Raw genomic sequence first — 14152 nt, 5'->3', positions numbered from 1 at the left:
TGTAAGAGTTATCGACTATAAAATCCCTTCTGATGATAAATAATTAAGGGGCAATGTTCCAGATAATTAACAACTATTCGACGAAATATCGTGATTTGTCAGTGACGAGAATATCAATCTGAGGCAAATGTTTAATTTGCGACATTGACAAGTCGCGATAGTTTACGGTTGTTAAGTTCAATATTTTATTCGATGAATGAGCTAAAAAAAATCGAACTACCATTTTTATTGAACGTGAATACAACTATCCCTGAGAAAAATGTTAGATGAAATAGAATGAGCTCAGAAGTATCAGTAGGTCGTATAGTGTGATCTTCCGGGCGAGAGTAGTTCTAAAAAGGACTGTTTTTGTTGACTGTCGTTTCGACAACCTGAGCGTAAGTCATCTTCAGAGTAAGGTGAAAGGTTGTTTTTAGATTTCGTCTTTGTGTAGAGACGTAAAGGCATCGACTTCGTAGCGTAACTAGACGGAAACCAGAGCAGTATTGTTTGGCAAGTTGCAAGGGCTCGTTCCTCGATAATTTGCATATCAATTTCTGATACAACAACGGAAACCGGCGAACCTATGGCTGTTCCATGCAACTGCTTGTAGTTTTTTCCGTTGTACTGAAAGTTAGTCGATGTAAGGCAGAGGTTCAGTAAGTCCACGAGCTTCACTTCCAATACGGAACCTTTGGTATTTTAAATACTTAAATCATAAAAATTACACATTTTTCTGGAAAAAGAGTGTCCAGAAGGGGGGTCCAGATGGGTTCCAGAGGGGGATCCAAAAGGGGGTCCAAAGGGGCACCAAAAGAGGGGTCCACGTATGTACCGACTCCTTTCCCATACCATATTCTTTGAATGGGATTCGAGGACACATCGGTAGCTCGTCACTGCCGCATCGCCAGTTTGGGAAATATCGTGTTTACATGAGGTGAAAGGATTGCACGTATTAGTCTCAGTCTGCATTTACCCCTCCTCCAGTCTGCAGTCTCAACTGACTGCATTTCATGTTGAGCTTTTGCTCTCGTTCGCAGCAATGCTTCACTAACCTCACTTTCACGCCCTTCACGTAGCCATTATTTGCGAGCGTCCGCCATTAAGAGACAAAATCAACCGTGGCTGGCTTTTGTTTTGGGACCGTGTAGTCGTTATCATTTAAAGAGAAACGATTTTTCTGGAAAATCTTTGACACTGGTGTAACTGGTCAGGGTAGACAGCCGTCACTGCCAAATATTTTTCCTTTGTTCGCATCAGTCAATACCATCAGTGTCCACCCTTAGGTAATTTAGGAGGATTTTTTCATACTGGATGCTTGGCATTGGTCATACCCCCGGGAAAATCTGCCTTCGATCTTCACCGGTATCAGGCAATTCGCCGAACTTGAGCTGAGAGATTTGAGCACAAACCTAGCTCTAACGAGGTCATAATTACTTGGCAGATCAACAAACACATCGGCTTCTCTAGGGAAGAAATTTAAAGGAGACCAAAATTTACCTTTATGAAGCGTAAAAGCCAACTTAGTGTGGCAATGTCAGTTACGATGATTTCAACCAATCAGTCATCGTAAAATTGTACTTCCGGTACGGACGAAAATGCGTACTTTTCTCGGAACGAAAAAGCGTACCTTCTGTTTCAGTAAATCGAAAGAAAATACATTTTTCTTGAAACGTAAGCATACAGTGCGTTTTCGGAAAATCAAAACAACATAAAAGTTGTGTTCAAAAACCTGGTCAACAGAACACATTTTTGTCCTTATTTTTCAAGCTTTTGTGCTAACGGAAAAGTCATGCTTGCATTTTTTAAGATCAACGTGCGGATATGCATAATACTACAAACTATGAATAAGACCGTAAGTTTCTTGCGTAAAACTCATTTTTTTTCTAGGTCACGTGACATTAAACGTGCCCCGATGACGTCATCAACTGGCTTGCATTCGCACTTTAAAACTACTATCTAAACTTGGTTAAATAAAAGCAAAAAGAAATCAAGTTACAGCCAATTGAATTTTCCCTAGCAACGGCCCAAAAAGATACTGTAATGGGCCCTTAAAAGAAGCTACAATATTAAAAGAAGCTAGATGGCTTAGTTTCTCAGTAGAAATTAATTACTAAAGAATCTTTTAAGGCTGACTTGAAAAATCTAGGCTTTTACACGCAGGTCGTCGCTGTATCCACTGTGACTGATAATTCTGTTTCCTTCCAGATACAGCAAATCAAAAACACAGTGGAAGCGGCAATGCAGAGGATGAATGAAATCCTAGAACATGTCAATGAACCTTCAAATACTGCAGGAGAAACTCCCATCACTTCCACGAAAGAAGAAATCGTAACAACAGATAGTGAAACACATGAAGAAAAAGAAATATTTTATGAAGCAGAAAGTTCTCTGTCAGCATTGCAGAATGAATGTTTGGATCAAACAAAGCAGGAATATAAAAGATACATTGAAAAAGCCTCGGCTTCCGGTGATTCATCTTCAGATCCATTTCTCGTGGAGTGGTTATGGGTTTCGTTAGTTTTCACTAGCAGCTGGTGGCAAAGTTTTTATAAGGGACACGAAAAATAAAGCAAAGAAAAGATTATAATAATTTATTTACTCTTTTACTATTTTCAAGGCTAAAAAGAGTTAAAAGTTTTTAAAAAATTCCAATGTTAAAACCGAACGTTTTCAGCTGTTTGCCATCATCAGGATGGCAAACAGCTGAAAAAGTTCGGTTTGAACATTTTAATTTTTAAAAACTTGTAACCCTATTTAGCCTTGTAAATAGTAAATATTTTATTAATCTAAGTATTATTTATTATTTTGATTTACATGTCACGATTGTAACTTAAAGATTACATTCCATGATAACCAAAAAGTAGTGGCTAAGACTTTTGTGACGCATTCGCTAAGTGCTCAGGCAGACGAAGTATTTATGAAATAAAATTATTGCAACATTCATAATAAAACAGGAGAACTGTTTATTGAATATCATTTTGAAAAATACCTTGGTTAATTTCATGCTAGTTCCCAGAGGCTGAAATCGTTTTGGGCCTGCGACATTTCGCTACAACCGATTTTATAAGCATCCGCAAGTATTAACTTTCGATCAGCCATTCAAATTTGTAAAGAAGTCAGTGAATCCGCGAACTTTTAAATTGGTTCGAGCCATTGCCGACCAAAAGGATCGAGGAGGAGGAGGAGGAGGGGGGGGGGGGGGGGTTTGAAGGCGAAAATGGAGACTTTGTTAATGTAAATAAAATGAGAGAGTAATATATTTCAATACAGAGTTTGAATATTGTAGTAAATTAATGGCATTGATGTTTTACAAATGAATTTTAGAAAAAGCATCAGCAATAAAGAGTGAGATTGATTGCGCTAATGTTTATTATGTTTAAAAATGCTGTGTTGTTATTATCCTGTTTGCTACCGAGACATCATCCAGTTTTCACAGTGTTTTAGCAATCAGCAAAATTTCTTACAGGATGTGAGGTAGGGAAATAATCCCCTCCCCTAACCTAGGTCCATTTGTGTAAATGATTGATAACGTTTTCCACTAGCGCTGGGTTGTTCAAAGCGAGAACTTATAAAGCTAATCCAGGATTACGGTGAATTTTGATTTCAGCTTTTTGACTTTTCAGTGAAGTTTTTCTGTTATTTTCTGTTCTCTAGTTTTGACTTCGGCATATCACAAACTCCGCAAAGTATATCAGCTAGTGACGTTTAATTCTGGGTTAGTTTTAATCGGCTAGATAGTGGTTGATCTGGCGGATAGCATTTGAACAACCGGCGTCTGTAGGGCAGGGGGCTATTTACATGGTGTCCTTTATCAGGCCTCTCACCATTGATCGAAACGGTTGCGTCTGTATCATGGTCAATTTGATACGGCTCATGCTAAGCCGTTCTTTCCATTTGGCTTAATTGGCCAAGAATTTCTACTTTGGAAGGGTTTTGGTTCAAAAACCAGAATTTTATGTAGGGCTCATGCGTAAATTTGTTGTAATGTATTTTGTAAGCAGTTGAACTCAAGCATCACGGAGAGTATTTTCCATTGGACAGTAAGAAAAGCCCGTGGAAGGGCTAATTAAGTTTGTCGTCTGAATGAACAGAAATACTTCTGTTGGGTAAGTCCAAATTCGAATTAAGTTCGGATCATGAAAAGTTCAGCATCCGAACCGGGCCTTAAAGTCTTAATATTAAATTTCGAAAATGATTCGTCTGAGGGCCGCGCGGACATACAGTGCAAAGCAGTTGTTGTGCGCAGCATCACGTTAAAGCCAATGCACATTGCGCCTGCATATGGAGCATGGTTCCGACTGGCAAACATTTACGTTTCCTTTATATTACTCGGAAATGTCAGGGAACTAAACACTGTTTTCTGAGAATCAATTCTTATAAAGAAAAATCAGTCAAGGCAAAGGTTAAACCACGCTAAGAACCAAGAACTTGAAAGTTAATATAACAGTCAATGATTTTTTTTTAAAATGTTTGAATTGCTAATTCTTATCGAGTATACTTGAGTATGTCATGGATACTTGTTTCCTTTCGCGAATTTATAGACATGACGTAAGAGATCTGTGCCAGTGTTTCCAAGTTGTTTACCGATTAAAACGAGCTTAACAACCCCTTTCAATTTCGTTTTTTCTTTCGGTTTCACTATTGCCATTATTTCCGGTGACGTTGTTTCTGGTTCAAACTCGTCACTCGTGCGTTCCTCGCGGATGTCGATGCCGCATTTTGACATTTTTATATATTTTATCAACAAAACGTGTTTAGTGGAAAACGACAATTAATTTGATCAAAAGCGACTAAAAAAAGTCCGTTCAGTCGTGTTGAATTGCCGTGTCATACGTCGGTGAAAATAACAGGTCAAACCGGCTTGACCTGGGCACGAGGGAAAATCCCGGATTTGTGAAGTATAAAATTTGCATACAATTGGTGACAGCGAAAATTGTTTCTGAGAAACTACAGTTGCGTTGTGGAGAAGATTTGGGCTTCCTTCCTTTGGTTAAAAGACGCTATACATCGAGCGGAAATATAACAAGCCGCTAATGTGCTCGAGCAAGATTATGGTCTGAATTGAAGCTAAGTTGGACTCAGCGTTCGAAACAGGTTTTTAAAAGGTATAAATCTCATGTTATTCAAAATACTTCTCAGTGACTTTTCACCGAAAATACATTCTAAACAGTATTTGTTTTAAGTGAAGCCTGCAACGAGTCGTGTTACATAAAATTTAGTGGCTTGAAATTGGACATATCAGGCAATATTTTACTGATTTAGCTCAAAGAAACAAAAATATTACCTTACAGTGTAAATTTATGAGGACAGGTATTTCGCTCGCAGTTTCTGAGAAAGAAAGGAATAATAAGTATGGTCTTGTTTTTAAACGTCAGTTGTTCTGCTATCGGATTCTAACATTTGGAGGAATATGTATCTGTCTGATATTTTTTTCGTAAAACTGGAAACACATGATCACATATTCGCTATACTTTCGGTTTATTCTTACTTCCGGTGTCGCCGGTTGTTTATGTCTGATTTGCCTCATGGTTTATGGCTTGCTCAAATTTTATTCTTCCCTCATGGTTTATGGTTTCTTTGTGCTTCGTGGTTTACGGCGAAATTAAAAGCGCAGTATACTTGATCAGAAGGTAACCAAGTTATTGCTTTGGAATTCCTTTCCTCCTGATGTATTTATTGAATATAGGATTGTGTAAATTGAAAGGGACTCGAGCTTTTTGACAATAAGCTTCTCGACCGAAGAATTTCCATTTTGCATTTATACTGACATTCAGTTGGCATCTCCAGCGGTCGATTGAAATATTAAACGACAGGGCCAAACGGGATAACGAGTGAGCCGCGCCGACTAAAGCCGTCCGGTGCCGCAAAGTCAGTAATATATTTAGCGGCTTTATCATCTCTTGATAAGATCATGTTTACAAGCTCAGTGTTGGAAGGCATAGTATAAAACATGGACTGGACTCTGGACTTTGGACTCTGGACTCTGGACTCTGGACTCTGGACTCAAAAAAAACCGGCATAGTATAAAACATGGACTGGACTCTGGACTGGACTCTGGATTCTGGACTCTGGACTCTGGACTCAAAAAAACCTGGACTCAAAAAATCTGGACTCAAAAAAAAAAACTATTGACTCCACTACAAAACAATTAAAAACAACGAAAAAAAAATAAGAATAAAGATAAAAATTAGCCACAGAGCCACGGATTAAGTTAAATACAGACCAGTTTTAAAAGACAGTAATGCCTGTTGCCTTGCTTGAGGTGTTTGGCATGGCGTTTAGCCAAAGAGAGTCCTCTGTTTAGAAAAGAGTTAATTTTTTTTAGGGGTGTGGTGTAATCAGGGCGTTCTGATACAGAGCGTATTTTTATTCTGTCAAAAAAATATACCTCGGCCTAATTGTATTTTTCGACAAAGGCTTATTTATTTCTATCAAGGCTCCATTTTCTGCAAGTCTCTATTTCTGCAGCCGTTTTTAGGGATGTCACGCAACGCCCCCCCCCCCCCCTCCCCCTATTTGGGGAGGAGCGTTGCGTGACATGCCCTTTTTGAAAAGGTGGATGGTATGTTGTGACAAAAAGAATGAATTGCTATTTTGTCCTTTTTTCTCTTTTTGAAGTGCCGACTGCCTGTATCTCTTCAGATGCTGTTTTTAATGTATAGTTTGTCCTCGGCCCGATGCCTATTTCTCTCGTATGGGTGTCATTAACATGTGTATAACTATTTATCAAAGGCAGGGATGCCACTAAGGTGGCTAAAACTTTGTCAATTATTTGTAATTACCTGTTTGAAACATTCAGAGAGATATCACGCATTTGATATCTTTAATCAGTTTGACATATACTAGGTGAATTGTCACGGGAGATAAATGAAACGGCTTTAAGTATTCGCAAAATAGACAGATATTTTCAAGCATACATTGTATCGACATTTGCGTCAATTTTTAATTGCTATGAAAACCTAACAATAAGCTTGCCTATGATTACAATATTTACCAGCACGCAACCCTTGAGTGTCAGCTCAAAATGTCGCTAAAATTATGAAACATAACAACGCTGCATGCACCAGTTTCTAGCAACCGTGACAGTTCACCTAGTACCTATATATCGAACTGATTAAAGATAACAGATTCGTGATTTCTCTCTGAACGTTTCAGAGCCCTGTTGTTTTGATAATTAGTTATACATATGTTATTGACACCCATACGAGAGTAGTAACAGCCATCGGGCCGAGAACAGACTCCACTTTACACAGCATCTGAAGAGATACAGGCAGTAGGCACTTCAAAAAGAGAAAAGAAAAGACACAATAGCAATTCATTCTTTCTGTTACAACAAACCATCCACCACTGCGCATACTTTGACAGAAACGCAGTCTCCTTTGCAGCATTTTTTGGGATGTCACACAACGCTCCCCCTCTTGGGGAGCGTTCAGAGCGTTGTGTAACATCCCTATAAACGGCTGCAGAAAGAGAGAGACTAGAAGAAATAGAGTTTTGATAGAACAAAAATCAGCCTTTAATATTATCAGCCTTAACACAGGTCTGTATTTCACATAAATCATCGTGTGGATAATTTAATTTAATTCCTTTTGTTTTTAATTTTTTTTTTTCATTGCAAGTCCAGGTTTTTTTGAGTCCAGAGTCCAAAGTCCAGAGTCCAGTCCATGTTTTATACTATGCCGTGTTGGAAGGATATAAATGACCTCGGCCACTCAGTCAATGCGTATTGGTTGACCGTCGATCCATTTATATCTCTCTTCAGCTATAGTCACATTTCAAATTTGCACAGTTTATTTCAGTACAATTGGTTAAAGGCATTACATTGTCGTAACCTGCAACTGTATCAAACGAATTCTCTTACAGCCTTTAGGATTCAAAGTCAATACAGCGCTGGAACAGGGTCTGTATTGACCCTGTTTACTTAGAGAGATTCCACAGACACAAAGATCTAAGCGGAGAACGAATATGGAGGTTTGTTTATTTTCTGTTTGATTTTTCAAACTCGGCAATTATTTGCGTGACACCTGATTCCATTTCCTGATATAGCACCTTTAATCGACCACCTAATCAGTACACAGGTAACCTAAGCGTACCGTTGGTGAAGTACAGGAGTTTGTATGGATCTTCTTAAATCCAAAATTGTATTGGTGCTGCGTTTTGGCCATGATTGTGCTATAAATAGTCCAATATCATGCGCGACAACCTAACAACGCTGGCTTGTATTCGAGAGTGTAAATTCCCTTTTTATTTACTGAAATGACTTTTTCTCATGCATATACTGTTTGCACCCATATCTTGATTAGGATTCTTGGCGACAATTCCAGTTGGAAAATGAAGACGAGGCCATGAAGAGAGCATTGGAGCTTTCGCGTATAGAACATCAAAAGAGTCAGGCAGTAAGCGTAATCTCACAAATAAAAAAATTAATATTAATTTGTAATTAGAGAAGTCATGAGACGCCGGTTTATTCATTGGAGATTTGGTAAACTTCAACAAAATTATGTAGTAATATACTTTAATTTGTCTATCTGTTGGTAAAATACGAGATCATTGAATTCAGTGTCAACATATACAGTGGATTAGCTAGTTAACCCATTAGATAAACAAAGAAATGTAAGAAACACACTCCCACTTACAATATTTTCGCCACCACCACTAACAACAACCGTTTATTTGTACATAACAATTTTTAAGCAAAGTTAAGGAACGAGCCAGTCGTAACACACTTAGGGTCGGGCTATTGACAAAATGAACTCGTTTATCCTGTAACACAGGAATCTCAAAAGCACAGCCATGAACCAAGACGAGACAAGACACTGTCATCGACAGTTTCACTTGGACATCAGTCGAAACAACAAGACAGAGAAGATACCCAGCTTTTAAGGAGCGCTCCTGGAGGTTTGTAAAATATAGATTACACTATAAAAGTGCTTGACGTGCATGATATTTAAACTAGTGTATCTTAGAGATAGTGATTGCTGCGCAGAGTTGAGTGGGTAATGTAGAAGAGTTTGTAAGGACTTGTTTATGAACACAACAATAAACAGCATTTTTATTAAACTAGTAATACGTGACTCGCAGGGCCTCGCGAAGCTCTGGGTTGGGGAGGCGGGGGGGGGGGGGGGTGGTGTTATAAATAAGGAGTGGATTATTTGAAGTTGAACATTGTACATATTCAATTTTCCACAGTAGGCAGGAAGATATATTTGTTAAAAATTAGTAACGGGCATGGCCGCGACACCCTCGTTCCCAGGGTCTACTCCGCTTTGAAGATGGCGGCTCTTTCAGGTTCGTAAAGAGGTATAAAGCGTTGGGAAGCGCAGGCTATTTTCAAATCATCGACAAATTATTGGATAGTCGCAGTTTGGACATTTATTTGAGGGCATTAAAAAAAAAAGAAGAACGAACGGCAGGAGGATTCGAACCCTCCGCCCGCGCGCCCCTGATGGCGATGAAAGGTTTATAGCCTGAATAGGCGTTGAGGGAGTATTATGTAGAAATCAGTGTTATTTTAATCCGAAAAGAAAAACGATAAAAATGAAAGGCTCAGGATTCGAACCCACAAAAAAAATAAGGAAAAAAAAAAAAAACCCTAGCCGGATTCGAACCCGCGCCCTCAGTCCCGAAGATCTGATTTCAAGTTCGACGCCTTACCATTAGGCCACCAGCGCGCGGCGGCCGTGTGACGTCATTTCCGCCAGACACCAAGCTCACAAATATATATATATATATATATACATGACCGTAAACTCCACACGAGATTTCATCCCGCCTGAGCCCTTTGAGGGACAAAATTATACACCCCGCTACGCTCGGCCTTCGGCCTCGCTTCGCGAGGAATAAATATACAGTTATAAACAGGAACGGTTGATGAAGTCAACATGCTAGTTTGAGCAGCAGCAGTGCCTGCAAGAAAGAAGGGAGCACACCATGTCACAAAAGAAAACATGATAGCTGTTTGAAAGCACAATATATATTTAGTATTTAAAGATGTGTTCATCCGCCAATATATAAAAATAATCGAAATGGGAGAATTGAATTAGCAAAAACAATGTAGGGAGAAATAAACTCAGATATTCGACTAACCTGCGATCAGGCGTTATTTTTCTCGCGGCGGAGAGGTCAACGGAAAAATGAACGCCTGATACAATTACTTGTCGAGTCGTCTGTAAAAAGTCCAGAATCTGGACTTTTTTCTGATTGGTCAGAAAACAAAAGGCAACATTAGAACTTTATTTTGATTGGCTAATTGAGTTCAAGTCTAATTTCCGGTCCAAAAATATCGCGCGTAGATGATTGTTATCATGGCGGGTGTTGAGCGGAATGAAGTAGAAAGCGAGTTCTTCTAGCTTTTAGAAAATCTCTCAAGAGTTTTGTTCACAAAACATTTAAAGACGAACAAAGGGAGTGTATTCGACGAATAGTTTGCGAAAGAAAGGATGTTTTGGCGGTGCTTCCGACAGGATTCGGCAAGAGCGTGATCTATCACCAATGGTGTCAAAGAGTATTACATCACACCACCAAAGACGCCAGACGATCGTGCCAGTGACGAAAACTACTACCTTGAAATGTCTGACCTGAGCCTTACAAAAAATCAGCCTTTGCAGAAAACAAATTTTAAAAACCATCCGATCAGCTCGTTCAAAAAGGGTAATTCAAACACGTTTGTGAGAGTAAAAATATAGTTTGAAGGCGCTAATCACGCTTATCTGATGGCATCGCCGACATTCTCGACGACGTTGACAGATATTTTAATTTGGGGGCGGCAGACGACTTGACAAGTAATTGTATCAGGCTTTCCTTTTTTTCTCCTTCCCTCCGCCGCGAAAAAAAGAAAGCCTAATCGCAGGTTAATATTCGACACGAAACAGTCATAAACACGCCGTATAAATAAGTATAAATACTTGAAAAAGCAAGTACATGTACCAGGGTGGTGTGATGTAACACAGAATTTACAACTTCGAGGAACTCTGTGAATTTACTCGAACATTAGCATAGAAAACAATTCGTGCCCCAATGTCGCTCTAACGAGCTATGGCGACGAACGACAGCTACTGACTCGCCGACATTTAAGCTTACCTAGTTTTACGCTTGTGTTTACATGGTCAAAATATTACTACACTTCAGATCAATGAAACTAATACTGATAGAAGGCAATCAAAATCTTCAACAAGAAATTAAGTGAGATGCGTAGAATGGAAAAACAAATAGCGAAATGGTGGAAGGCAGTGTGTGGTTTACCGGTAGTTTAAAAATACTCATTGTGAATACTGGTGTGTTGACTGTTCTTGTTCCAAGACCCTATCGAACAGACGAATTTGATCAGCATCAGTGACTGTAAATAATTCAACAGAAGGCACTCAAATGAATTGAGATAAGTGAAACACATAGGAATGAACGCAAAACGTTAAACGAAAGCAAATAAGTTAGATTGCAAAAACTATATACTCACACTGATCGAGAGACGATCGAGTTGTCAAAGCTCCAAACGCTTTGAAAACAAAATGGCGGTCTGTTTCCATGTGCTCCTACTGGCCGCTGTGGTAAAGAATGACAACTTAACGCAAGGGATTGTGGTACAAAATGTAAAACTGGAGAAATCGAGAATTTGAGGCCCTTATTGCCTTATAAGCAAGATTATAACTGCTGCTTCGCTCGCTACGCTCGCTGGGCAGCAATTATGGCTGCTGCGTCAAATGAAATTGAAACAAACCTGGTATGAGTGACTCTGAAGATGCAAAACGTGTACGTGTTCTTTTAAATACATTTTTTTCGAGAAACACAAAGCATCTTGAATTGATAAATTACTTTTTTTTTTCTGTTAGTATTAATGGCTGTTCTTTTGGCTGTTTTTCTTTCTTTTTTTCTTTTGTTCATTTTTTGCACGTGTAACGGACTGGTATAACCTGGGGCGCTTCATTGTTTACCGTGACTACCCAAGTTTCCAAGAATCATGTTAACAGTTGCATTTTATTGAATTCGATAAATGTTTTAATAATTGTAAGCTTAGAAAATCCTGAAAACTATTCTATTTTTTCATCAAGTTGCTTGGTACACGCGATATCAAACGATGTATTTTTAGCAAGTTGCAGGAAACTATACCTTCCATTGCAAATCTTGCGCATTTGTTTTTTCAATTCTAATCAGTTTATTCTCCCTCCTATTCTGACACATGCTTATTTTTGTCCTTTCACATTTATTATTGTCATTCGATTACGTTCTCTCCTTTTAATTTGTAATATTTATGGTTTACAGTAATTGAAATAATAAAAAAACTATGCATTATTTAACAGGATTTACAAACTATTCGAATTTTCCTCAAGAACGATCAAAAAGTAAAGGTTAGTGTGCTATTAACAGAAATGTTTAAGAAGATTTCTCTAAGTAACCAGGACAACAAGAGTTGTTGCTAAGGGTTGCTGAAGACGGTATTTTGTGGTATATATTCGTAAGCGATTTAATTTTGGAGCGATAGTGGTGATGGGTGACCCACTGCGCTTTCTTTTTGTACTGAGAAACCTGTTGTTCTGGTTAAAAATCAAAGAAAACGGACGTTTGCACTTGAAATGTATCAAAAAATGAGTACTAATGTTCCAAAAATTCGAACTAACTATGGCAAATTCAATATAAGATACAATGGACCAACATTATGGAATGAAATTAATGAGAGATTTAAGATTCTAACTCCATATTCATTTAAAAGAGAATTATCCCTGCATTTCATTAATTTCTATGAAGTTTTTCTACTAATTGTTATATTCTGGTATTTCTGTCATTTTTTTCTTTTTTTTTTACTATTATCTTTTTTGTACATATATGTTTAAGAATTATTTGTTCTGTAATCTACCGCCTTAATTAACTGTGTAGAATGTAAAATGTAAAATGCCTCTTTTCTGACCCTATATTTACTTTAAATTAATAAATGGTGATCACCCAACTAGTTTAGCTTCTTAGTTATTTTGGGTGACCAGCAACTGTATGTATTTTTAATTTATTTATTGTTTAAAATGTCACTTGTAATTTACAGTTCAAATAAACCTTGTTGTTGTTGTTGTTGTTGTTGTACGTCCCTCGTTTTTCTTTACTCTAAAAATATCCCGCGTATTTTGGAGAAAATACACTGAATGTCACTGTACTACTTTGCTTTTTCACACTTATGCCATGCTTTTTGAAGAAACACCTGCTTGTTCCGGTGGGAAATGAAATGAACAGTCCTTTCCACTGGAAAGTTTTTAAATGGCACACACCCATTCTGTATCATTTGTATCAAGTTGTACCATTCAATATGCCGAAAAATTATAACCGGTTTTTGCACACAAATGGAAAGCACTCCTGGTTTGTAAAAAAGTTACCAATACGTGGGGGATAACTGGTTCTAACTATTGCCAGTCCCAAAGTGTGCGTTAAAATTTCAAATTCATAAATCTTGGCCAGAGCGGTATATTCAAGAACAGAATTCCGTTGTTAGTCCTGTCAAATCAGTCAATGCATGAATATTATGCACTGATTTGGTGCATTTGTGCGAAAATCTCGTGGAAAAGGCCCATTTCACATTGAAACCACCGGACTGGCCTGCCAGTTCTGAGTAACGGAAAGCGCTATTTAATTATAACCAAAGCAATGCTTGGCCGCAAACAAAATAACTGTGACATTACTTCACCAGGTACGGTTACTACATATACTAGAGATGCAAGAGCAAGAGCCATCCCTCTTTGTCTTCCAAACAACTGCAAGTGGAATCCCAAGACGTGCCAATACGTCCAAACAAAGGAGGAGCGCTCATCACTTTATGTGGTCGAAGAAGCACTTGAGCAGCTGAGAAAAGTGAAAGGTACCTTCGTCCTCTTTGATTATAGTAAATGACTTAACAGCATTGAAAGCCTTATTTGTGTCTTGTACGTTTTATGACTGAGTTTAGGAGGAAGGGGTTTTCGTGCAAAGATTGTAACAGACATTTTGAATCTTATTTCTGAAGTAGGTACTTGTAAATGTGAAGAAAACGTATGTGGTTACCAGTGTATATTTTGAATTTGAAAAAGAAATTTACGAAACAGTCCTGCAGAGTAAAATGCTCACTTGGCAACAACGCAAGGCAAGACAAGATAAACCAAACTTTACTATCGGCCTATCGTCGCTTTCCGTTTTGTTTATTCCAATTGAATAGGTCCTG

At 38.3% G+C, this 14152-nt stretch overlaps 1 protein-coding gene across 1 annotated transcript; it reads left to right on the top strand.

Annotated features, from left to right (window-relative positions):
- The first annotated feature begins 4914 nt into the window (after positions 1 to 4914).
- On the top strand, positions 4915 to 14146 carry LOC144650649 (uncharacterized). Its single transcript, XM_078510378.1, has 7 exons — positions 4915 to 5087; positions 7846 to 7953; positions 8286 to 8378; positions 8757 to 8880; positions 12276 to 12323; positions 13646 to 13966; positions 13999 to 14146. The coding sequence occupies exons 2-6, from the start codon at positions 7948 to 7950 to the stop codon at positions 13843 to 13845; spliced, it is 471 nt and encodes a 156-aa protein (XP_078366504.1). The 5' UTR covers positions 4915 to 5087; positions 7846 to 7947; the 3' UTR covers positions 13846 to 13966; positions 13999 to 14146.
- Positions 14147 to 14152: the final 6 nt, after the last annotated feature.

Source organism: Oculina patagonica, chromosome 4, assembly GCF_052425735.1.
Source record: "Oculina patagonica isolate OP01 chromosome 4, crgOcupat, whole genome shotgun sequence".
NCBI lineage: Eukaryota > Metazoa > Cnidaria > Anthozoa > Scleractinia > Oculinidae > Oculina > Oculina patagonica.
The sequence above is the reverse complement of the archived record's forward strand: the minus strand, read 5'-3'. Positions and strand labels throughout refer to the sequence as shown.